The 24,592-nt window shown below is 40.2% G+C and overlaps 1 protein-coding gene across 1 annotated transcript; it reads left to right on the top strand.

Annotated features, from left to right (window-relative positions):
• Window positions 1-478: 478 nt before the first annotated feature.
• Window positions 479-23,539, top strand: LOC143317854 (desmoglein-2.1-like). Its single transcript, XM_076725772.1, has 16 exons — window positions 479-586; window positions 5,603-5,719; window positions 8,238-8,393; window positions 8,753-8,894; window positions 10,509-10,678; window positions 10,787-10,921; window positions 11,991-12,176; window positions 13,274-13,487; window positions 13,713-13,887; window positions 14,789-14,931; window positions 15,297-15,518; window positions 16,071-16,325; window positions 16,686-16,807; window positions 17,752-18,036; window positions 19,437-21,210; window positions 23,487-23,539. The coding sequence occupies exons 1-16, from the start codon at window positions 539-541 to the stop codon at window positions 23,537-23,539; spliced, it is 4,197 nt and encodes a 1,398-aa protein (XP_076581887.1). The 5' UTR covers window positions 479-538.
• Window positions 23,540-24,592: the final 1,053 nt, after the last annotated feature.

The raw sequence follows: 24,592 nt of genomic DNA on the forward strand, positions 1-24,592 counted from the left end.
ACATGTTAGTCACATCAGTTTTTTAGGGTAATAATATGTCAATGTTTGGTTACAGTTTATTATGCTGTCCCCAAATAGCCCAGAAATTGAATAAATAAATAAATAAATAAATAATGTAGCTTTAACAAACTTAATTTGACGACTAAAGTGAGTGACTTTTCACTTAACTCAATTCATTTTAGAAGACAACCATTTACATGTTCTGAAATGGTTCTGAATGATAACTGTCAGTGAATCTATCAAACTCAAAAAACAAAAATAATAAAGGCAAATGTGGAATGTGAATTTTGACTTTTCCCCGTGTGCTCGGTGATGGGAGAGCTCTGAGTGTGGCAGGAGGAGTTGTAAGAAGGAGGGCATTGAAGGGGCAGATAGATAAGAGAGGACCTGGGAGGAGCAGAGAGAAGACAGAGCAGCTCAAGAGAAGGAGGATGATGTGAGTGTTGGCATCTGGAGCCGCTAACTTTACCGCAGCATACAGTGCTTCAGTGTGTGTGGAGGAATCCTCTTTGCCCGCTGTGCACCTTCTACCTGAGACATGGATGGCATGTTCGCGATTGTTTTACTGCTTCACCTGTCCATCATGGTGAGTTCACACCTGTTTGTCTGCGTACGAGTCTGTAGATGGGTCTCTATGTGTCTGCATGTATGAGGGAAGGGAGTCACAGAAATGAAGAGATGGATGGAAAAGGACGTATAAAAAGGAAAACAAGTGCCAAGGCATGTGGGGGGGAAATGACTGATCAGTTCATTTATGATGAGATTGATTTAAGTCATTTTTATATGTAAAGTAAAAATAGTCTTGAAGTTCGCACCCAACATCTTTAGGGTGTTAAATTTCCCTTCACGTAAGTATGAACTCACCACAGGTGCTATGAATCTTTTTCCATCCACGCCTCCCTTCCTCACCTTGAATGATCCCTCTTTTTTGTTGATAAGTGCATGGCTTTTTTTTTTTTTTTTTTAATCCAGCTTCAACAATCAGCACAGTCAGTGCATAAAATCTAAAATAACAAGCTTTAAAGAGATGAGAGGCTGTCCCGGTGCCATATTTGGAATTAGTTTTGAATTAGCCACAATCAGTTTAGTTTTGAAGATGTTCTTTTACGACTTCTTCAGCCGCACTCAGGCCTCTCCCTCAGCCTGTCTGTCTGTTTCACTTTGCCCACAGTTCACTGATTTCTGTTATATCTCGCCAAACTAAATGTTAGGGACCAACGGGACAACAGGTTTGTTGTGACTGAAACAGGGTTGGGTTTTGTTCTCCTTTACTAATAGATGTTAGTTCAGTTACTTAAAAATGAATTACATTCAGCAAACACATCTCATGTGGAAGATGTGGTTATAAACCCTGGCAGAATCATACAAGTGGAGCCTGAGTCAAAATGATTTTGTCAAAGTATTTCTAAACGGTTGATGATAATGGCTTGTTCTGTACCATTGGGACTCGCTGTTTGATTTGATGTGCTAAAAGAATCTTTGTCACTCGAGTGTATTCAAGTATACTGATTCCATTAATGCTATGCCAAAATAGTCAACAATAATGAAGACCGTGGTGCTGGGATTATGTTTTAGGTCTTAATTTGGCTTTGGATATGCTTATTAGGATAGTGTTCTCTCCGGGCAGGGAAAAGAGCAAATATGGGAGTGACAGGGTTCCTGGAACAGAAACTGTGCCGACTTGATCTTCTTGTAGTGACCTTTCATGCCTTGGTTTGTGCAAGTTTGTATTTGCATACAAAGTTGTAAGTGACGCCACTTTGTTTTTTTTATTTAACATCAGGGTAGACATGCCTTGACTGCCTCCCCTCAAACACAAAGAAAACCAACTTGAGCTTCTGTGATTTTCTACACAGAGAAGATCCTCAAGAAAATCGACAGTTTTTACAAATTCAAACACAAAATTCATCCTCTTTATCTTATTTGTTGTCTTAATGGACATGTTATTTCGTTATCTGTAAGGTTTTTAAGCCATTAATATTTTCAGTTACATGCCGATAGAGCGATGTAGCTCTCGATATACTGTATCACGAATACGGTGAACTAATAAGTTGCATGTGCTTTAAGTCTCCCAAAAAATATGGATGTTATTATTTCTGTATTCATGGTTTAAAAAGAAAAAAAAATGGGTTTCACAGCCAACATTTACAGGAAGGTGTTAATTAATCAAAGTAACCATTTATTTTTTACATGAAACTTACGTACCACTCTGAATGACTGCAGTACAGCTCATTATGTCAACCAACATATGAATGGCACGCGGGCTGACGCTATGTTGATCACGTCCAGATGCAGAGCTAATATCACAAAAAAACTCCAAATCTTAATAAAGTTCAGGTATACAGCCGTTTACAGGAAGCCCACACATAGCCCCACTGTGGTCCACCGAACAGGTGTTTTCACTCATTTCAGCTGATTAACATGTCCCTCAGTCTCTTACGGCAAGACAGTTTATTGTTTTATCATTCTTATTGTCAATATACATTAACGTCACATTTTCACACTTACTGTATAGGCCCATCTATCCGTATGAAAAGCTTTGGATTTTATTTTATTAGAATAGAATGTATAAGAACAGTAACAGTAAGTAAGATAAGTTACCGACTGCATACACTGTTCAGGATAATATAATCAATAAGAATGATAAAATAGATGACAAAAATACAGATAATCTAGAGCAAAAGAAAATAAATAAAGAGCATATTCTTTTTAAGTGTGAATGTGGGGAAGTAAAAATCTGGATGTCCGAAAACTGCCTTCAATTCAATACGAGCAAAACAGAAGCTCTTATACTTGCTCTCCCAAAATGGATACCTTCCATTAAGCAGCATATTGGGGCATTAAGTGATTGTGTTAAACCCTGCCTTTGAAATCTAGGTATGTCTTTTGACCAGTCTCACTAGACGGCCATGTCAGCCAGTTAACGCGCTCTTGTTTTTTCCATTTGCGCAATATAGATAGACTAAAATATATGGTATCCAAGGTGGAACTAGAAATGATTTTACATGCTTTTATCTCGTCTTGTTTAGATTCAATCCTCTCTAAACTGTATTCAGACAGTCCAAAATGCAGCTGCTCACCTTTTAACAGGAACAAACCGGAGATCCCGCATCAACCCTGTCCGATCCTCTCTTCACTGACTCCCGATCACTTATCGTGTTCACTTTAAAATATTGGTGCTAACCTTTAAGGCTTTGCGCAGTCAAACACCCAGGTATATTGCCGATCTCCTTCGCCCGTATGCCCCAAACAGAGCTCTTAGGTCTGGCCAACTAAAACTACTTGTTGAACCCCAATCCAAGTACAAAACCCGTGGTGACCATGCTTTTCAAGTTCTCGCACCGAAGCTGTGGAATGGAATGAAATTTTTATGAGGCCGCTTTTATTCAGACAGGCCTTCGGTTGACCAGTAGCTGCTCTATTCTGTTTTATTTATTTTATTTATTGTTTGTTCATGTATGATTTTTATTTTTTTTTTTTTGCTGTTCTGCTCTTAGTTGTTACTCCCCTGTTTTATCAGTATTACTACTTATACTTATATTCTTACTGTCATCATTTCTGTTTTTATCCTTCTGCTTTTATTGCTGTAAAGCACTTTGTGATTTTTATCTGTGAAAGGTGCTATATAAATAAACTTTACTTACTTACTTACTTACTTACTTACTTACTTACTTACTTAGGATAATGAAATTGGATACGGAGCTATGTGGAAACAAATCATTCTACAAAGCCCTCTCAGGAGACAACCTCAGACCTGCAGACAGTTAAAATATGCCTTCTGATTTCATAACTCACCTCCATCCAGACCTTTACTCGATGTACAGCCACACAAAGTCTGTTACCTTGTAGCTCCGTAATGATCTATGATAAGTCACTCAGACTTATCATAGATCGTGGTCGTACGGCAGCTCCGCAAGTTGGCCATCAAAGAGTCCTGCCACAAGCTGAAAGATGGGGAAATGTGCAATCTTACCTTGGAGGGATTTCTAATATTGTATAATATTGTAAATGGACAGATTGGTTAATTTTAAAGTATTATTATGGTTTTTTAAAATAATGATACCATGTTTTATTATTATTATTATTATTATTATTATTATTATTATTATTATTATTATTATTATGTATTTCACAATGCAAAAACAAATATCACAGAAGAGTCTCAAAACAGTAAATGAAATGCATATTCTCCTTTCGTATTGTTGGGAACCACTGCTCTAGAAGTCTGATTAATTATCTAAACAGAGAATCAATGCAGTTCATGCAGAGTTTAATCTGACAGATCATATGGGTTCTATGAACAAGAGTCTAAAATTATCTGTACGACTGTGCTGAAAGGACGTCACTCAGAGGTGGATGCCATTTTTCACACATTTTGATCCAATCATTTGGAGAAAACCTGCTGAGTCGCGGTGATTATAGTCATGTAAAGATGCATGAATGATATTGAGTTGCCATTTCCAGCATAGCTCAGCTCTTTGTAACCCGGTTCCAACCATCAGACAGAATAAAAACACCTGGGGCCAAATGTAGTAACGATGTATGTACACACAGCATGCATACGGCTTCTCTCCGAACATAAACTGGAAAAGAATTTGTGGTGAGATTAAGTATGCCTCAAACATACTTCAGAGCAAGCGTACACATGTCAAGGTGAAATAGGGTGAGAGATGGAACCGTATAGTAAAACTTGGTTTGTTTAGGTTCTTTGACAATTTCAAAATGTTATGTTAAACATTATGTCGAGTTATGTTAAAATTTTTCCAAATGTTACTCAGAGGCACATTTACAAACAGAATTTTAAATTATTTATGCGAAATGAATTTTATCACTTCTTTTATGTACAGTTTGCTAGGATGTTTGCTCATCAAATTCCCGTTCCACAGAGGATGAACACCGGCACCTGGTCTACACCAGCTGTACCACATTAGCATCGTATTAGCAGCAGCTGGAGAGCTCTCAATGCATTCAGCCACAGTTGTGATGAGCATCTCTTTTGTTATTGAAGAACAATGCAAGTTGTTCAGTTTGATCAGTCAGCAGCGTGTGACTCAAAAGATTGGGTTGACATCAAAAAACACACAGTAATGGAACATACGAGGAATTTGTTGTGGTGAAACAAATTCCCCGTATGTGTAAAATCGTACTTGGCAATAAAGCTTTTTCTGATTCTGATTCTGATTCTGAAGATAGTGATAGCTGTTTATGTACAAATTGACAGAGCTGATTGCTTTTGGCACCACTATATATGACTGATCCTGAAATGTAAAATGTAAATGAAGCTACTAATCAGCATGGTAACATTCTGGACTTGGTAATAACAACCGATGTTTCTGACCATTACTGTGTGTTTTTTGATGTCAACCCAATCTTAACAAAGAGTAAAGGGGAATTTTTGAAACAAAAGAGATTCTTTGATGGCAAGGCTGAAGCAAGTTCTGTAGTGTTATGAGGTCATTTGAGTCACACGCTGCTGACTGATCAAACTGAACAACATGGTGCTTTTTTGGTCATTAATAGAAAATTACTGACTCAAAACCGAAAAAAAATAGTGGTACCAACACTGCCACAGTGTGATATGAATGTCCTCTTCTCTCTGCAGATGGTCAGCGGTGCAGAAAACGCCCCAGTGCTCAGTCGCCAAAAGAGGGACTGGCTTATCCCAACGAAGAAGCTGAAAGAGAACGTGGACTACAGTAAAAGCGGTTATGTTGCACGGGTAAGAAATTTCCATGTCATCTCTGTGTTTTCACCCTATCTCTCCACAGCAAAGGTGTGATTTAAATGTCTCTACCACTATCAGGCTAAACGTTGGATTTGTCAAAAGATTTGTATTTCATATTTCACCTTGGTAAATCCTACCTTATGACATAGTCAAGACCATATTAAAGGACAGGATGCTTGCGTGTGATCACAATAGAACAGGGTTAGGGTTAAAGGAATATAAAGCCTAGCAGGAATGTAGATCTGATGCTTTTGAAAACAAGACTCTGTCTGGTAGAGGCGCTCCTTTGCCTCAGGGGCTTGAGGTTTGAGTTGAAGACATTCATGGCATCCATTGTTTCCTGTCATCAAAGCTTCAGCACAATTAGAAAAGTTTGACTTTTATTTCTGTTATTACTAAACATTATCCCCGGTATTAACTCCAGTCAGTCAGGTCTACAAAGTTTTTTCAGTGTTTCAATAGACGAGATTAAGCACTCTTTGTAAATGAATTCATCTTCAATTCTTATGTAAAAGTAAAATAACACAGTAATCCTCCCAGTGTTGGTTAGGATACTTGTGGCTGCATTTAAAGGTGTATTAAATGGATGTAAAAAAAAATTGGGGAAGGGTCCCACTGAGGCATATGTATTGAGCCGAGATTGTTGTGCAACAATCTAACAATCCTGTCCATGTCCTCACTTGTAAAAAGACATTTATTTCATTTTTGGTGGAGCTCAAAAACCTGCATGAGGGTTCTTGCCCTGCTATAATTCAGAATGAGACATAAGATCTGAAGAAGAAGACATAAAACTGATGACTGTATGAATTATCTCTTTTGGATTTTGATGCATGTGTTAGGCCAAACTCATAAATACACAGAGCCTATAGACACAGCAAAGTTGGAAACAGCTCCACATACATAAAAACATTCCCAGGAGCGATAAAAGTTGTCACGCTTTGTTGTAGCTCTCGTGTTCAGGCTTGACGTCTCGATCGTTTCATCAGGTTTCAGGGTGCATTAAAACTTTCATCTTAGTCAAATGAAGCATATTATTATTTATTGCCATATTCACCTCTGTTTGCATGCCCTGTAGCACGAGGCTGAGAGGCCCAGCATGTGTACAGCACAGCTGTTGTAGAGGCAGTTAGTGATCATTGCATTATATTTTAATATATATTTCCATACATTGAAGCAACTCACAATAATAGACAGAAGGTGTGTAGAGTTTCTGCTGTCCTGATGTCAGTGGGGAGCTTGTTCTACCATTGTCGAGCGAGGACAGCAAACATTGATTTTGTTGATTGTTGGCTGGGCTCCACTCATAGTGAGGAAGCAGCAAGGTGATTGGCAGTCACAGAGCATAGTGGACAGACTGGGGTGTATGGTTTGGCCATGTTCCGGATGTATGATGGGCCTGAGCCATTTGCAGCATGAGGTACTTGTGTCCTGAATCGGATTTGAGCAGCCACCGGTAGCCAGTGGAGGGTGTAGAGGAACTTAGGTAGATTTAAGGCTGCTGCATCCTGGATGAGCTACAGTGGTCTTATCGCCCATGCTGGCACACCAGCCAGGAGCAAGTATCAGTAATGTTATCAGTAATGTAGGCGCAAGATGACAAGAACCTGGAACCTACATCACAGACATTACCCAGTTATTAAGCAGTGCTGATGTTCAAAATGGTTCTCAGAGCATATTTATTGGGAAAGTACAATTCTTACAGCCCAGTAACTCTGCACATCTAACTCATGACTTATGTCCAACGCCAACATTCAGACATGGTTTGCTCTTTATGTAACCAGGAAACAGAAAGGGCTGTACAGATTATCGGACTGCAGCTGCTATATGTATACACTGTAGGAAGAAAGGTTTTTAAAAAACCTTGCCAAAAAAGTTATCATTGAATGTCAGTGTTCTTGTCTTGTCAACCCAGTATCAACAATGGGTAATTGACCCTCTGGTCCACCTTTTCACTGTCGGTTTAAAAAGAACTCATTCTCATTCTGCAGTCAACTTAGCAATAATAAATACACGTCTTGTTACACTTACAAAATAAAGCTTCTTTCTGAGAGACTTTTCATTTGACAGTCACAGTTTGGATGGGTTTACCCACCAAAACTACTTGGTGGGGTCATGCTGTGGCTTAAAATAGCTAGTTAAAACTCTCAACATTATCAACACATTGCTGAACTGTCTTTGAGTTAAAGTGCAAGTGAGCAGATGGTGTGTTAGATGCAGTTCCACAGCTTCTTTGACTGATAAGGTTAGGAATTAAAACGGTTTTATTGAGTTATTGATGTAATTAAAATTGTGTTAAAATACATATGCAAGAGTTAAATTTCAGTTGTTTTTCTGTGTTTGTGGACAGGAGCTTTAACTTGTTTCTTGTCACTGTGAGCAGAATTTCATAATTTAAGTGTCACAGAGCTTTCAGTAATGTCTCGCTGAATTGACAATGTGAGACAGACAACATTGATTGTATGATATATTGTAATTTTTTTAATAACTTCATGATTGTTGTTATCATTCTCAGATCAGGTCAGACAAGAATGGAGGGAAGAACCTGTTCTACTCTCTGTATGGTCGAGGGGCCAGTCTACCACCAGTCAACCTGTTTTTTGTGGATGAGAATTCTGGACTGGTGTATGTCCGAGGAAAACTGGACCGAGAGGAGAAAGAAACCTACATTGTGAGGACACACCTTATTACACATCTACTCATTAATCAATAATCAACTAGACAATGTAGACATAGTGGCTTTAACTGGCTGCAAATCAACATCAGCAAGAGTTGTTGATGGCAGAGGTAGATAAGCAGATTAAAACTAGTCCGAATAAAAGAATATAATAAAGACCAAACATTGTGGTGCACAAGGTTTCACAGAAACTTCATGAAAAACAAGCATGAAAATAGAAAATAAAAAGTGATCAGAGGCAACTAATTACTGAATTTGAATATTTTCTTTACTACTGTTTTGCAACAACAGAGCTTTGAAAATCAAGTGAATTTCTGTGCCATTTGAACACGAGTGTCTTCATTTCTGTTCAGGTGACAGGAGTGGCCAGATTTCGTAATGGCAGTGTGGCTGAAGGCGGAATAGAGCTGAGATTTGATGTGGAGGACGAGAATGATAATCCACCTGTTTTTGCCGCTGTACCTCCAGCTACAGTCTATGAGTCCAGTCCACCAGGTAAATGTTGTTTTCTGCCGCCAACACTCAAAATACAGGGTTCAAATTTTCATTTGGAGAAAACCTGCTGAGTCATGATGATTATAGTCATGTAAAGATGCATGAATGATATTGAGTTGCCATTCCCAGCATAGCTCAGCTCTTTGTAACCCGGTTCCAACCATCAGACAGAATGGAAACACCTGGGGCCAACTGTAGAAACGATGTATGTGCACACAGCATGCATACGGCTTCTGTCCAAACATAAACTGGAAAAGAATTTGTGGTGAGATTAAGTATGCCTCAAACATACTTCAGAGCAAGCGTACACATGTTAAGGTGAAATAGGGTGAGAGATGGAACCGTATAGTAAAACTTGGTTTGTTTAGGTTCTTTGACAATTTCAAAATGTTATGTTAAACATTATGTCGACTTATGTTAAAATATTTCCAAATGTTACTCAGAGGCACATTTACAAACAGAATTTTAAATTATTTATGAGAAATGAATTTTATCACTTCTTTTATGTACAGTTTGCTATGATGTTTGCTCATCAAATTCCCGTTCCACAGAGGATGAACACCAGCACCTGGTCTACACCAGCTGTACCACATTAGCATCGTATTAGCAGCAGCTGAAGAGCTCTCAGTACATTCAGCCACAGTTGTGATGAGCATCTCAGCCCTACACATACTCAGTGTGGTTCTGTGCATTGGGATAAAGGAGTCTGCATGTTGCTCATAACATAGCATTGACAGCTGTACTGCATACATTTGTAAAGCACCAGATGACTGAAAAACAGGACTGTGCAGATGTTTTCATATTGATGAGTGAGCTCTACAGCCTGTTTGAGATGCCGAAGGAGTTTCAGACTTTCAGTCTTGTTCCAATTCATTTTGTTACTAAAAGAATAAATAACAATGATAACCTAATGATAGAAATGAAATAAAGTTAAAAAGTGGAGTAGACTCTTTATGTTTGCACTTGGGTATGTGCCTTAATTCACCGCCACAAAAAACAGAAAAGAGCTACACCAAATCCAGCACACAGGTTGCTCAGTGTATCTAACTATAGATTCTGATATTTGGTCGGAATCGGTTGGTTTGGATCACCACCAAATCTGCTGTGGATATTAATGGTCTTCAGACATTAAACCTTTTCTAATTTGGACACTTTGGACATTTTGGACATGAATTTTTCTCCGGCACACTCTCTGGACAGACTTGACTTTTGTAGCTGTAATGGTGAGACCATAAGAATAGCAAACTCAGGAGAATGTTTTGTGGTTATGAACTTTGCAGCATTCAGGTGCCACCAGCTGGGATTTAGAGTACCAACCAAAGCATGCAGGAATGCTTTTGTTTCTATCATGGGCAAAGCAGTTTACATTCTAACCAGGACTCAGATAGTAAACTGGTTTGACATTTGCTGATGTCGCAGATTGGTGATGTTACATGAGCTACTTCTGAAACAATCTACTGCCAACCAGTGTGACTGACTCTTCTGTCCGACTCTGGGTCATGCATGAAAATCCTAATTCAGGTTCAGTCCTAATGGCAAGACAACAGAGCATTGCAGCAATGGTATCTATTGATGGAAAAGCTACTGAATGTTGTCTTCTTATTTTTTGTCCAGGGACTCTGGTTGGTGTGATTACAGCTACTGATGCAGACAAGTTCAACTCTTCCCATTCAAAGATCGCATACAGCATTATGAAGCAGGAGCCCTCTGATGGCAAATTGCTGTTCTACATAAACAAAAACAACGGATCAATCTTTGTCAAAGAAAACACCTTAGACAGAGAGGTAAGATAAGTGTGGTGGAAACATTTTCCCCTGACTGATTGACTGATAACTGATTTAAGTTTCATATGCTGTACATCAACTATAACTTGATGCCTCTGTTGTCCACAGAAACATAGCTCCTACAACCTAACAATTAAAGGAACAGACATGGGTGGAGCTGCAGGGGGCAAAACAGGCACGGGGACAATTCATATCAAAGTAATGGACATCAATGATAACAAACCCAGACTGGACAAAGATGAGGTACCTCTGACTTTGTTTTCCAGGGAAGACATTCTGATGAGAAATAAATAGTGTCAATGACTTAAAACAGTGTATAAACAGCACTCCCTGATATTTCTCTACACTGTCTACATACTGTGTGCAGCCTACGTTGTCAGCTAGCTACATCCAAAAACCACATATTGTACCTTCCCATACCGCTACTGTATCAACGACTGACTCTCTATACACATTCTGACATAGAAGTAGATGTTCAGATTGATACCACTCTCAGGTCTTTTATTCAAAATTAATAACTGGCACATTAAATTTGTGATGAATTTATAAAATTATACATTATGAAGAATGAACTTCTTTTATTCAATTCTCATAAAAATGATTTTAAAAAAACATGAATAATACAATTAGTAAAATTAAATAAATAATATATATGTATTATTTTATTTATATATACACACACATGCACATATATGTGTGTATAAATATATATGTGTGTGTATATATATATTCTGTCTGATATCAGGCAATATTTACACGCAACCATTCAGAACTTCAACGCATGTCATCACTGTGTCAAAAAAGCAGTATAAATTAGCGTGTCCACCCAGGTGTCATGTTTCCATTGTTGACCGAGCTGGGTTCAATAAATACCCGTGACTACTGCAGAGTCATTTGACCCTGGAATGGACTCTTTCCCACTGAAGAAAAAAGCCAGATGTTAGTGGGTCGTTTTTTGTCTAATGTGAAAATGGTTTAATCAATTATATCTCGCTTGTTTAACTTGTTTAAAAACCAAAGTGTAGGTGGTTGCCTGGCAACTTTTTGCACGAATCAGGTAATAAAACATGTTAAATTTTGAGCTTTAGAGGAGCTGTAGGGCCATGCTTGCTGTTTGCCCCTGTTTCTAGTGATTGTGCTAAGCTAACTGGCTGTTGGCTGTAGCTTCATATCTAACAGAGAGTTATATCAATCTTCTCATCTCGCTCCACCAGAAAGCAAATAAACACATTCCCCCAAATGTTGAACTATTCCTTTAAGTTATTCAAAGTAATAATGGCAAAATTTTCTTGTCTGTGCTGTGCTGTTGTAGTATTCAGGTAGCATTGTGGAGAACACAAAGAACAAGGAGGTCATGAGGTTCCAAGCACTGGATCCTGATGAGGAGGGATCTAAAAACTGGCTGGCTGTTTTTCAAATCGTCAGTGGAAATGACGACGGAACTTTCAGTATAAAGACTGATCCCAAAACCAACGAAGGTGTTCTGATGCTTGAAAAGGTAGATCTGTCTTTACTGCAGCACCTGCACAGCTGAAATGTGTGTGTATAACGGGTGTGTGTGTGTGTGTGTGTGTGTGTGTGTGTGTGTGTGTGTGTGTGTGTGTGTGTGTGTGCACCCCTTAAGAACACTGTTTATCAAGAAGATGCAAGATGTTTGAATGTAATCTCAGTATGTACAACATCCTTATACATAAGCCAAAGCAGCAAATACAAAAAATGAGCTAAAGGGGTAAACTGTCCCCATCGGTTGATGTCTTTTTCACACCAAACAAAACAACCTCTTTGCTCATTTGAATAGGTTACTTTAATAAGATTTAGCTTTAATGAAATGAGATTTCAAATGATGAAATTGTAAAAATTGGATATCCCAGATATTAATTTTTCACATTTTTATGAGTAGAAGAAAACCACATTTTCTATTATTCTCCAAACTAACATATGTTTCCTCACTGAATCACCAAATTGGATAACCACAATGTTTCTATGTGTCAAAACATAGAGATCCTTCAAAACAAATGAGGAAAACTTCAATCAAGTTAGCCCTGCCAAAATCTTTAGATACAGATGAATACCTTGGTTCATCTTTCTAATCTTTTGTTAAGGACATATTTTCCACCAGACAATCCACCTCCTAAATAATACATTTCATAAAAATAGTTGATTTAAGATTTATTTATTTGTAAGATATTTATAAATGGTAATTTAAAGTTTCCCCTATCAATTAAATACATATAAAATAAATAAGAAAGTTGTTTGTTTTGTTTGTTAAATAAATGATTGGCATTTAAATTGAAAGATTTCAAGAAATTCAACAGCAAAATGTAGCTGTGTCCATGCATGGCTATTGGCCAGATCACTCTAACATTTTCCTTTTCACTACAATCATAAGTCAAATGTGCATTATAGAATAAAAAAATGCTGTTTTGTCTTTTAATGCCTAATGACTAAACAGCATGTCAAGTTGTGTTGACAACTTTTCAGTCACACGAGAGTCTTTGGTTTATTGGGCAAATTTCAGTTGTTGCTGTTTAACAGTTGTTTAACAGTGTCCTGCGAGAGTCAACTGATGTGGCTCAATTCTGCTTTTCCTTCCAGCCTGTTGATTTTGAGGAAACTCCTGATATCAAGCTGGGAGTGGTAGTATCCAATGTTAACCCAGCTGTGGGGGGTGACAGCGGTGGTGATGGGGGTCAAGGAGGAGCCGGAGGAGCTGGGGGAGGAGGAGGAGGTGGAGGAGGAGGTGGAGGAGGAGGCGGCGCAGGAGGAGGAGGAGGAGGAGGGGGAGGAGGAGGCGCAGGAGGCGCAGGAGGTGCAGGAGGTGCAGGAGGCGCAGGAGGACCAGGAGGTACAGGAGGCGCAGGAGGCCCAGGAGGCACAGGAGGCACAGGAGGCGCAGGAGGAGGGGGGGGAGGAGGAGGCGCAGGAGGAGGAGGGGGAAAGGGTGGTGCTGGTGGACCTGGAGGTGGAGCTGCTACAGGTGCTGGTTCTAGCTGGAGTTCTGGATCTGGTGGCAACAAAAAGAGGCCAACAAAAGGCAAAGTTTACGCAGTGAATATCGCAGTGCAGAACGTGCCTGAGGGGATCGCCTATAAACCTGCAGTGAAACCTGTGTCTGTTTCCGAAGACCCAAGCAAGACTCCATTAATGAAGACGATTGCTGTCTTTGGAGCCCAAGAAGCTGATACTGGACAACCTGCAAAAAATGTTCGGTGAGTCACACTTTATTTTAAGCTTAAAAGCTAAAAATGTTGGTGCCTCATATAGTATTCATCCCCTGGGGACCATGATCCATAGTCCCAAATTTAAAGCCAATGTTTTTGGTTGTTGAAATATTTCGCTCTCGGCCAAAGTAGTGGCCTGGTCAATTGACAGAGAGACAGACTTTGCCATCTTATGCCAAAGGTGTGGCTAAAAATGAAACTATATATTTGTGAGGTGCTTTTAAAGATCTACAGAAGTCTTGAGTAGGAACCAAGGGATTCGGAGCTGAGAGGCACAGTAGTAGGCAGGGAGTAGGGAGTTCAGACAGTGGGCTATTAAGAGAACTTGTGAGCACCTATTGACAAACACATCATTGGTTTTGTCTTTTCATGGGAGTAATTACATTGAGAAAATAGATCATCATCTTTAAACTGCAATAAATTGTACAAAATGTGATTAGGATATATTATTATTTAATTCCCTGTATTCACTGTGAAATTCTGCAGCAGAGGAATTAATATGAATGATACATTATATGAGGAGGTAGAGCGGTCATCCACTTATCAGAAGGTCGGTGGGTCAATCCCTGGCCTTGGCAGTCCACATGAAAGAATATTGAATTGAATTGAATTCTTGGGCAAGATACTGAACCCCAAAACTGCCCGCGATGCTGTGCCATTGGTGTGTGAGTGGATCACGCTCATAGCGAGCAGATGGCTTAGCTGCTGTATGAAGGTGTGCGTGAACGGGTGAATGCAGACTTGTAAAAGCGCTTTGAGTGGTCTTCTAGTGGTTTTCTTCTAGTGGTCAGACTAGAAAAACGCTATACATACAGTACAAATTGAAATATATGACTGCTTCGATTGTTGTAATCTACAAAGTAAATGTTGCTGCATGCTCTTCCCACAGATATGCTAAAGGCTATGATCCTGATAACTGGCTGTTGATCGACCCAGAAACAGCTGAGATTAAACTTCAAAAGCACCCGGACAGAGAGTCTCCATTCTTGGTTAACGGAACATACTACGCTAAAATACTGAGTATGACTCAGGGTAAGTGCTGTTTATGGATAGTAGGTGTTGACTTGAGTTTGGAGAAGATTTGCTGAGGGGTTTGCACAGGGTTGCTGAGCTTTTGAAGGCTGCAATTAGCCTTTCTTTGATCTGTACGGTTTTGGCCCTAAGTGAAGACTTTAAAGCTCCATTAACCAATACTTTCCATATCAACAATGAACTGGCGCCTAGTCATGTGAAGGTTTTGCTACTGCTGATCACTCTGATCACTCTGTGAACCAACATCCACTATAGATGCAACTTTTAGACACTTAACAATACAGGATTTCAGTGTGAATGCTGGGATTCCACAAGCTTTCTTATCCTTTCTGTTGTGGACTTCTTTTGTTCTCTGATTCCCACAGACATGCCTGTTAAGATGGTCACAGGAACAATAGCATTACAGGTGGGAGATGTAAATGATAACTGCCCCACACTGACCAAGGATGTGGAGTACCTCTGCTCAGACACTGTAATCATTAATGTCACAGCAGTGGATGTGGATGGAGACCCAAACTCAGCCCCTTTAAACTTCAGCCTTGTGGCAGACAAGAGTGACGGAGAGTGGAGGGTTAAATCTTCTAATGGTATGGTACCCTATTTTTCTTATCACCTGTTTATTTGAATGTTGTTTTTTCGTCAAAACCCTCAACGAATGGTTTGGCATCTAATTACCTCCAGATTGAAAAGTTTGCACATGTTGTGAGATGAATGTCTGCATTTTATAAAGTTGGTTTGTTGAAAGTAGATTATAAAAATATGAAAATCCTCAGGTAGCTAGCTCCTTACTGATGATCTTTGTGTCAGCACTGATGAGCGAGCTGGATGGTGATGTGGGATATTTGCTTGCTATTTAGAGAAGCTAAATGATTGCTATGTTCATTTAGGTGTGGAGTGTAGAGTTTAGTTTTCTATGTCCGTTAGTTGTCTGTTAAAGAGGAAAGACAAAATACTGTTAATTGTTTCATATGCAGTTGGGGTCAATAATGCTCTTACATCAGACAAAACAATTGTTCATCACACAGTGAAAAAGAAAGTCTGAAAAATGAAAATCTGGGGTAAAAAAAAAGAAAAAAGAAAAAAAACACCAGTTTTTCCTGTACTGAAACAGTAAGACTCTTTTTCCCTCCTGGTCTTAGATACCAGTGTAACCCTCACCGCTTTGAAACCCCTGTGGCCTGGTCACCACAAGGTTGTCTTCATTATCCGGGACAAGCAGGGTCTCGCCTGCCCAGAACCCCAGTCCCTGAAGCTACATGTGTGTTCCTGTAAAGGAGGAGAGACCTGCAAAACAGACAAGGCCCAAGGTCAAAAAGCTTTACTCAAGAAATCCTTGTCCACATTTGGAGGAATGGGAGTGGGGACACTGATCCTGGGACTTCTGATACTGCTTTGTGAGTATGAATTCTGGTAGCATGCCTCAGAAATGATGAGTAAAATACACTTGCATGATCTAGGATTGTGGTTCAAAAACAAACAAGTGATGTTACGACTGATGATACCCTGAAGATTCTTTTGGATTACCCCTGCAGAAGTTATGTCATTTTGAAAATGACATCTTCTTCATCATGTGGCTTATGTCAAATGTTTAATAAAATTCATTATTAGTGTAAAGTTATTTTTACAAATGTTGGATTTAAGGGTCAGCTCATCAAATTATCTGCATGTCAACCAGCTGGAGTGTGTGAGAAAATAATTTATGCAAGATGAATTGAAAGATTCTGACTTTTGTTGTGGTTGCTTTTGTTCTTCAGTGGCAGGTTTCTTACTGATGACCTGCTCGTGTGGACAAGTGTCGGGGAGCTTCTCTGAACTTCCTTTTGAAGCCAAAGATCACTTGATGGTCTACCATACAGAGGGTCGAGGAGAGGACAAGGTAAAATACACAGTGTGAAGCAGACTGTCTGTACTCAGGAGTGCACAACTGAAGCATGCAGTGCTAATGTGCTACAGATGAGTTAGTATGATATTATGGTAAGCATGATAATACTGTTTGCTTTTAATGACGGATTTCGACTCTGGTGTCTATCTACATAAAGTAACTAATGATAAGGACATAACAAAAACTGAAGAAAACTGTTAAACTGTTAAGTTAAATGCAAAGAGAATCTATAGCAAGAAGCACAAACCTTATATTTGCTTAGATTTGCTAATAACATGTCTTCGGTAATGAATGACATACAGTAACAGAACAAACCACAACCAGAAGCAACTCTCAGTCCTGCTCTGTTTAGCTCCTGTTGCTGTTAGTTCTGTTTGCTCCATCAGCTGTTAGCTCCATTAGGCTAAACTCTGAGCGCACCACTGGTTAACCAGTGCACATTTGCCACAGCAACACCACCAGGTGCCCCCAGTTCTGCAGCTCTGTGTCTTATATAAGTTGCACCAAATGTCTAATTCCTGCCTCTCACTATTAATGGAGAAATTCACCACTTTCCACGTAGATATCCAAAATAAGCAAGAGAAGGGGGAAGCTTTGTTTTTAAGTGGCATCCACAGCACACCCCCTGGATACTGAGAAGTAGAGACTGGAAATCCAAGAGATAACCTTCAGCTCATCTTGTAGAACCAGTAGAAAAACTGATTTAAAGCAGTGCCCCAGAGACATTAAAAAACATGTTGTTTGTTGTTTGTATCCCCAAATCAGTCAGGAAAGATACTGTAACACGCAATCAGTGTCATTATCACTCAACAAATGTGATAATTTCTGTTCCCACAGCAGCACTGCTTCTTCTATGCCAGGTTGTGCTGCTGTCCTTTAACTAAAAACTGTCTAAAGTTGGTATTCCTCTTTTCAATCTCTGTCCATGTTCCCTTCAGGAGGTCCCTCTGCTCAGCGCTCCACTCCAGATGTCGCCCGCTGTCATATCTACTGCACAGGCCTGCAAAGCAGCTCCTAACCCCAAACCGAACACAACACCTTCCTTCATGCCTCTTACCATGGGCACTGCCCAGACCAGCTATGAGGCCAACAGCAGGATGCAGCAGAGCAGCTTTGCAGAATCCAGGGAAAGCTGGAGAGAGCTGTACGCAATGGCAGAACAATATGACAGCATGGATGTCATTGCCCTACCTGATGGGTTTCTGCATGAGTACTACTCGCAGGTGAGGCAAATAAAAACATAGTTTCATAGACAGACAAAATGAGCATTGTTTGGATTACTTCAGACTGACTGATGACTGACATGTGAAAGATTTATTGGTAATGGACAGAGTATAGATCATTTTTGGTGGCTGATTGCTTAGGTCAAATTGGCTTCTTGTTGGAAATTGATTGACTGATTGATATTGATTGAAAGGTGAGATATTGTCTACATGTGACATACTTTTGTTTAGTAGTTTGATATTTGTCAGTTTTACACACAGACAGATAACAACAGGTTGCAAGAGATTTTTAGCATTTTGATGGAAAGGAGTTGATACGAAAGTATGAATGTTAAAACCACCATGTTTACATTTTTGATGTGACTATAACATTATTGTAATTCATTACTTTGATGCCACCGTAATGCAATCCCAGTTAAGAATTGTGCTCAGATCCATTGGGAGTGTGCTCAATCTGCCACAGTGTGGTGTTTGATACCACCATTGGTGGGTGCCAAAGTCAAAAATATTCCAATTCTAGATAAAGAAGTCTTAAAATGGCAAATGTAGAATAGTGTATGCAATGTGATATATTCCTGAGGAGTAGTGTGGTACTGGATGTTGTTAGTCCGTTACAGATTGGTCCCTGCCATTAGTGCTTCTGTTTCTCAAGGGATAAGGAAAGTATTTAGAATTGAATTTCACTGAATAAAACTGGAAATGCAGCCTGGGTATCATTATCAGAGAGATTTTCTGGTGGTTTAAACTGCAGCGTCCCCAGTTTGATTCTTCAAAAACTGGCATGACTTGTGAGTGAGCATGAGGAATTGCTGTGAAGAACAACAATGTTATGAGGAAGTTAGTTTCCACACACACCTCCCTCACATACATTGTCAAATCAGTAAAAGAAGGACAAGGGAAATGTGAAAAAAGATTTTGGAAATGTGAAAAAGATTTTACTAACTGACATGAAATTGTACACCTTCGGCCCGTTATATGGCTCCAATAGTGAGCATATCTCTTAATTCACATTGAGCAGTTGTAGTCTATTCATGTATAATGTTTTATTTGTGTTATATGAGGATCTTTAATTATATTTGGATGGCATGTTTCTCATATAGCCATGGCTGGTTAACCTTATGTCAGAGGAAAGATCACATTGATTCTATCCATCTATGTCACAGGCAGAGCACCCATGTTGTCATCTCTTATAGTAGAGTGACAACTGATAGAGCCCATTAGTGCAGAGTTTTAGTCTGCAGATTGTTAAATTGGAGCTGGATGTAATCATGACTGAATTGACAGAGACAGGAGTAATGTGCCTTTCATGTTCTGTGTTCATGTTCATGTCTGTGCAGAAGGCGAGCTGTGCAGCAGAGCAGCAGGCAACAAAGGACTGTCTGCTGGTTTATGACTTCGAGGGCCAGGGCTCCCCTGCTGGCTCAGTGGGCTCATGCAGCATCGTGGAATCTGACAACGACCTGCAGTTCCTTGATGACCTTGGGCTTAAGTTCAAGACCTTGGCTGACGTGTGTTCTCCTCCTAGACCTCCAACTCCTCCAATACGTCAAAGCATTGTCCTCCCAGCAGTAGATGAAGTTAACCACATTTCTGGGCCCACATTGGAGACTAAACCACTGAATATCCATGGCAAGAGCACAGAGCATAACCAGAATGTCAACATCAGCCAGTCATCTACGAGAGTCATGGGCTTTAATGGAGCAGCTTCCAGCAGCGTGCATGGGCATGCTTCACAAAGCACCAGTAGCATGGCTCAGTCGTCTCATCTTGGTCCTGTTACCAGAGCCATGCTGCCCTCTCCTGGACAGATACTTCTCCTACAGCAACAGCAGCCTATCTATTACACCACCAGCCCTGTGGTGCAGCCCTACATAGTCCAGCCACAGCTTCAGGAGGTTCAGCCAGCAGCACAGTGCATGCTGCTGGCTGAACCAAACTGCCAACCTGCCAACCTGCAGGGCATGATTCTGCTGAACGGAACATCTGGACACACTGAGCACATCATGCAAGGGGGAAACACCGCTGGGACTTTAACTCTTGGTTGGAAAAGAGGCAACAGTGTGGTTGAGACGAACCAGGGTGTGGGGACATGGCTGATGTCTGATGGCCAAGGAGAGGCAATGGGTGTCAGGAAGAATGGTCGACGGATCAAGTCAGAGGGTGGAGGTGGAGGAAGGGCTGAACATTGTAATACAGAGACACTGATAGGTGCACCTACCAACGCAGGAGCAACAGGGTCTAAAGAGAGGCAGAGAAGAAACAAGATAAGATCTAAATCGACAGCATCAGCAGGTTTCGTGGATTATTCTGAAATCAAAGTCCCACCAGAAATGCTGCTGGCTGAACCGATCCGCCAACCTACCAACTTGCAGGGCATGATTCTGCTGAACGGAACATCTGGACACACTGAGCACATCATGCAAGGGGGAAACACCGCTGGGGCGTTAACTCTTGGTTGGAAAAGAGGCAATAGTGTGGTTGAGACGAACCAGGGTGTGGGGACATGGCTGATGTCTGATGGCCAAGGAGAGGCAATGGGTGTCAGGAAGAATGGTCGACAGATCAAGTCAGAGGGTGGAGGTGGAGGAAGGGCTGAACAATGTAATATAGAGACACTGATAGGTGCACCTATCAGTGCAGTAGCAACAGGGTCTAAAGAGAGGCAGAAAGGAAACAAGACAAGATCTATGTCGACAGCATCAGCAGGTTTCATGGATTATTCTGAAATCAAAGTCCCACCAGAAATGCTGCTGGCTGAACCGATCCGCCAACCTACCAACTTGCAGGGCATGATTCTGCTGAACGGAACATCTGGACACACTGAGCACATCATGCAAGGGGGAAACACTGCTGGGGCGTTAACTCTTGGTTGGAAAAGAGGCAACAGTGTGGTTGAGACAAACCAGGGTGTGGGGACATGGCTGATGTCTGATGGCCAAGGAGAGGCAATGGGTGTCAGGAAGAATGGTCGACAGATCAAGTCAGAGGGTGGAGGTGGAGGAAGGGCTGAACAATGTAATATAGAGACACTGATAGGTGCACCTATCAGTGCAGGAGCAACAGGGCCTAAAGAGAGGCAGAAAGGAAACAAGACAAGATCTAAGTCGACAGCATCAGCAGGTTTCATGGATAATTCTGAAATCAAAGCACCACTCGAAAAAAATGCTTCCTCAGGTAACAATCAAAAGATTCTACTGACAAAGGAAGATATGAATAGAAATAATGATGTGTTTGTTATAGAATCTTAGTCAGCTTTTCAGCCACACTTGCACTGTGGCTGTAGGGACACCAGTGTCAGTCCATCAGTCTATCACTTTGGTCCAGAGTAAAATGTTTAATTTGTTGGATTGTTATGAAATGACACTAGTTGTATTGTTTTTCTCAGAACTTTCAATTTGCACATAAAAAACAGACAGGGCATTGTAAAAATCTTGAAATATTACAAAAATCATCATCAGGTCAACATTTGAATTTGTCCAGTACTTTGGATTATGGCCACATTACCATAAGCCTAAGCTGTACTTTATGTTTAGTGCTAATTAGCTAATGTTAGCATGCTAACATTGCAAATATTTTACCTGTGTGTTAGCATGGTCAATGTCATCATGTTAGCAGGCTGATGTTAGCATTTAGCTCAAAGCACAGCTGTATCTACGTACGGCCTGACAGAGCTCCTAGCATAAAGACTCAGTCTGGTTGAAACAAGAATGAATCCTGTGCCTGTGTCTGGAATAGCTAAAGGAGACACCATTGGATCTGTTCAGTGTCCATCAGTGAGACTGATCATAGCAATAGATGAGAATGTGTTTTATAGTAAAGTAATTGTATGTTTATGTTCAAATGTCTTCTATAATTCTAAGTATAAAGTAAACCAGTGCAGCTTTTTTTGCATCATCTCATTGTGAAGAATGAACTAGTTTGGACAAGTGTGTGTGTTTGTGGTGAGTGAAACAGAGCAGGAAAAGGATGGATTTCAAATCCGGTGCTTGTTGATTTTTATATCACTAGATGGCAGTACAGAGCTGCCGTGTGCAGCACAGTAAGACAGTCAAACACAAAGTGAAAGCAGATAAGCCTTTTCCTCCCTCTGAACTCTAATGTTGTCGCTGACCAACATGGATTAATAGTGTTGCATTATGAGGAAGACATATAACCACAGTGGAAACATTTGGCCCTTTTAAAGGGTCATTGCTTACAGTCAGTTTAGCTTACATGGTTTGGTGGAGGGTAAATACTAAAAATAACATCAAGAAGACCACTGCATGCAGCTGTTGTAGGATACAGTTTATATATCCAAACATTAAAATAAGTTTTGAATTGGGCAGTTTATATGGGTTTCAGTAGTTTATGAAATAAGACTGAGCTGTATGGCTCCTGTGCAGTACAGCTCTAAAGCTCATTCTGTACATTTTGGTTGATTTACTGGTGTTGACTTAACTCTGGGGTAATTTTTGAGGCTGCCATTTGTGGTGCCGTTATAGAAATATTCTGTTTCAGTCAGTGTTGGTGAGGGTTTACTTGTGTTCATCTTTGCTGATGAACTCTCTGAACTGTTGAACTGATGAACACTTTGGATCAAACTTGTCTGCGTACCACCTTACATAACTTTTTTACAGCAATTTGGGCAGTAGCTCTGGCCTCTTTTACCTCCTACCTGCCCAAGTTGCTTCATTTGCTTGGAAACTAATTTCAAACAGTTGTGCAGAGCTCATATTCAACTTAATACGACTTTTTACAATCATATAGCAATAAAGAATATTTTGCATCAATATGGAATCACTGACTTGTTTTTGAAAATGCTCATTTTAATTTAAAGGGTTATATTTTACCGATAGATTTAAATATGCATGAGGAAGCAAACAACTATTTGGAAAAAGGACTTCTATACAGGCCTTTATCTTAGCAGACAAGTCATATATCAGACTGTCATGTCACCCAAACAAAGTCACTCTGTGAAGAAACAAAAAATATATTGCGAATAATTATTGTAGTCAGAATAAAAGTCCCTTGACCCCCAGACAATAAAAACTCACAAAAATACAGATTTACAAATACTGACCAAGGCTCGTGTACCTTAACGTGCTGGTGATTTAAGATAATTAGTCAACTCGTCTGTTGTGTCCTCTAGTCACTCTTTTCACACACAAGGTGTTTCAGACTTGGTTTCTCACGGGACAGTTGCTGCATTAGTGGAACAGTCATTTTGGTTCACATTCTCACTCACACTCCTAGCTGGAATAGTAGATAGTATCATGCCTGTAATGTATTGAAAGCAGCTGTTATCATAAATCACAGAGTTACAGTCATTCCCTTCACACACACACACACACACACACACACACACACACACACACACACACCTGTCTAAAGTGAGAAGCATCCCTTAAGGCAGAAGCTGTGCTGCAAAATTAACATGTGTGGGTTTTTTGTTTTTTTTGTTTTTTTTTCAGCTTTCAGTGAGATAAACACCTGTGTCGGCATAACTGCACACCTGCTGCCATGAATGCAAACTTCATATTCAACAGCACACACAAGGAAAATGTGTCTGTGACAAACATTTATAGTCCATACAGTGAAATCTCCTGTGCTCCACATGTTGCCACCAACAGGGACAGACCTCCAAAACTGTTTGCTCTGCAGTGAAGTGACGCTGGTGTTGCAATATTGATGAAACAATGCATTTATCTAACAGACAGACATGATATACACGCTTTAGCATGAGACTCTCAGACAGAGGGTACTGTAGAGAGACTGTGCCAGCTAAAGTGGATACAGTGTTGTACCTAAACATGTGTGATAGGAGTGGGGATTTTATTTCTTTGTGTGTGTGTGTGTGTGTGTGTGTGTGAGAGAGAGAGAGAGAGAGAGAGTGAGAGAGAAAGCAGGTGTTTATCACGTTGTGGGGACAAAAATCTGTTTACACAGTCACATTGTGGGGACTCACCTGCCTTATGGGGACAAAATGCAGGTCCCTTTAATGTAAATCATTACATTTTAGGGTGAAGACTGAGGATAGGGTTACAGGTTAGGTACGGTTAGGTACGGTTAGGTTAGGTATAGGGTTAGGAATAGGCAAATGGTGGTTATGGTTAGTTAGGATTAGGGTTATGTAAGTCTATGTAATGTCCCCACAAGTGATAAAAACACAAGTGTGTGTGTGTGTGTGTGTGTGTGTGTGTGTGTGTGTGTGTGTGTGTGTGTGTGTCTGAGTATGTACAGCAAGTCGATGTGGATATCTGCACATGTGATATAGCATAGTTGTTTTTTTTTTTCCTCAGTGACATCTTACAGTTGCTTAGTTCACCAGCTAAGTCAGACCTTGGCACCATAAACAGGTTAACATCTGTCTTCATCATGAAACAACTTCTGGGTCAGCCAAGGTATGAAATTGAAAACAAACAGAAATATCACAAATATGATCCCTTTGGACCACACCCACAACCCACACAGGCCACCAGTACCTGGCACAGCTGAAAAACATTCATCTCCTGTTGTTCACAGCTGTTGCTGCCAATCAGTTTCAGGATCTGAGCTATGGCTTTGACTCAGCCTCAGT

Source organism: Chaetodon auriga, chromosome 3 (assembly GCF_051107435.1).
Source record: "Chaetodon auriga isolate fChaAug3 chromosome 3, fChaAug3.hap1, whole genome shotgun sequence".
In the NCBI taxonomy this organism is placed as follows: Eukaryota; Metazoa; Chordata; class Actinopteri; order Chaetodontiformes; family Chaetodontidae; genus Chaetodon; species Chaetodon auriga.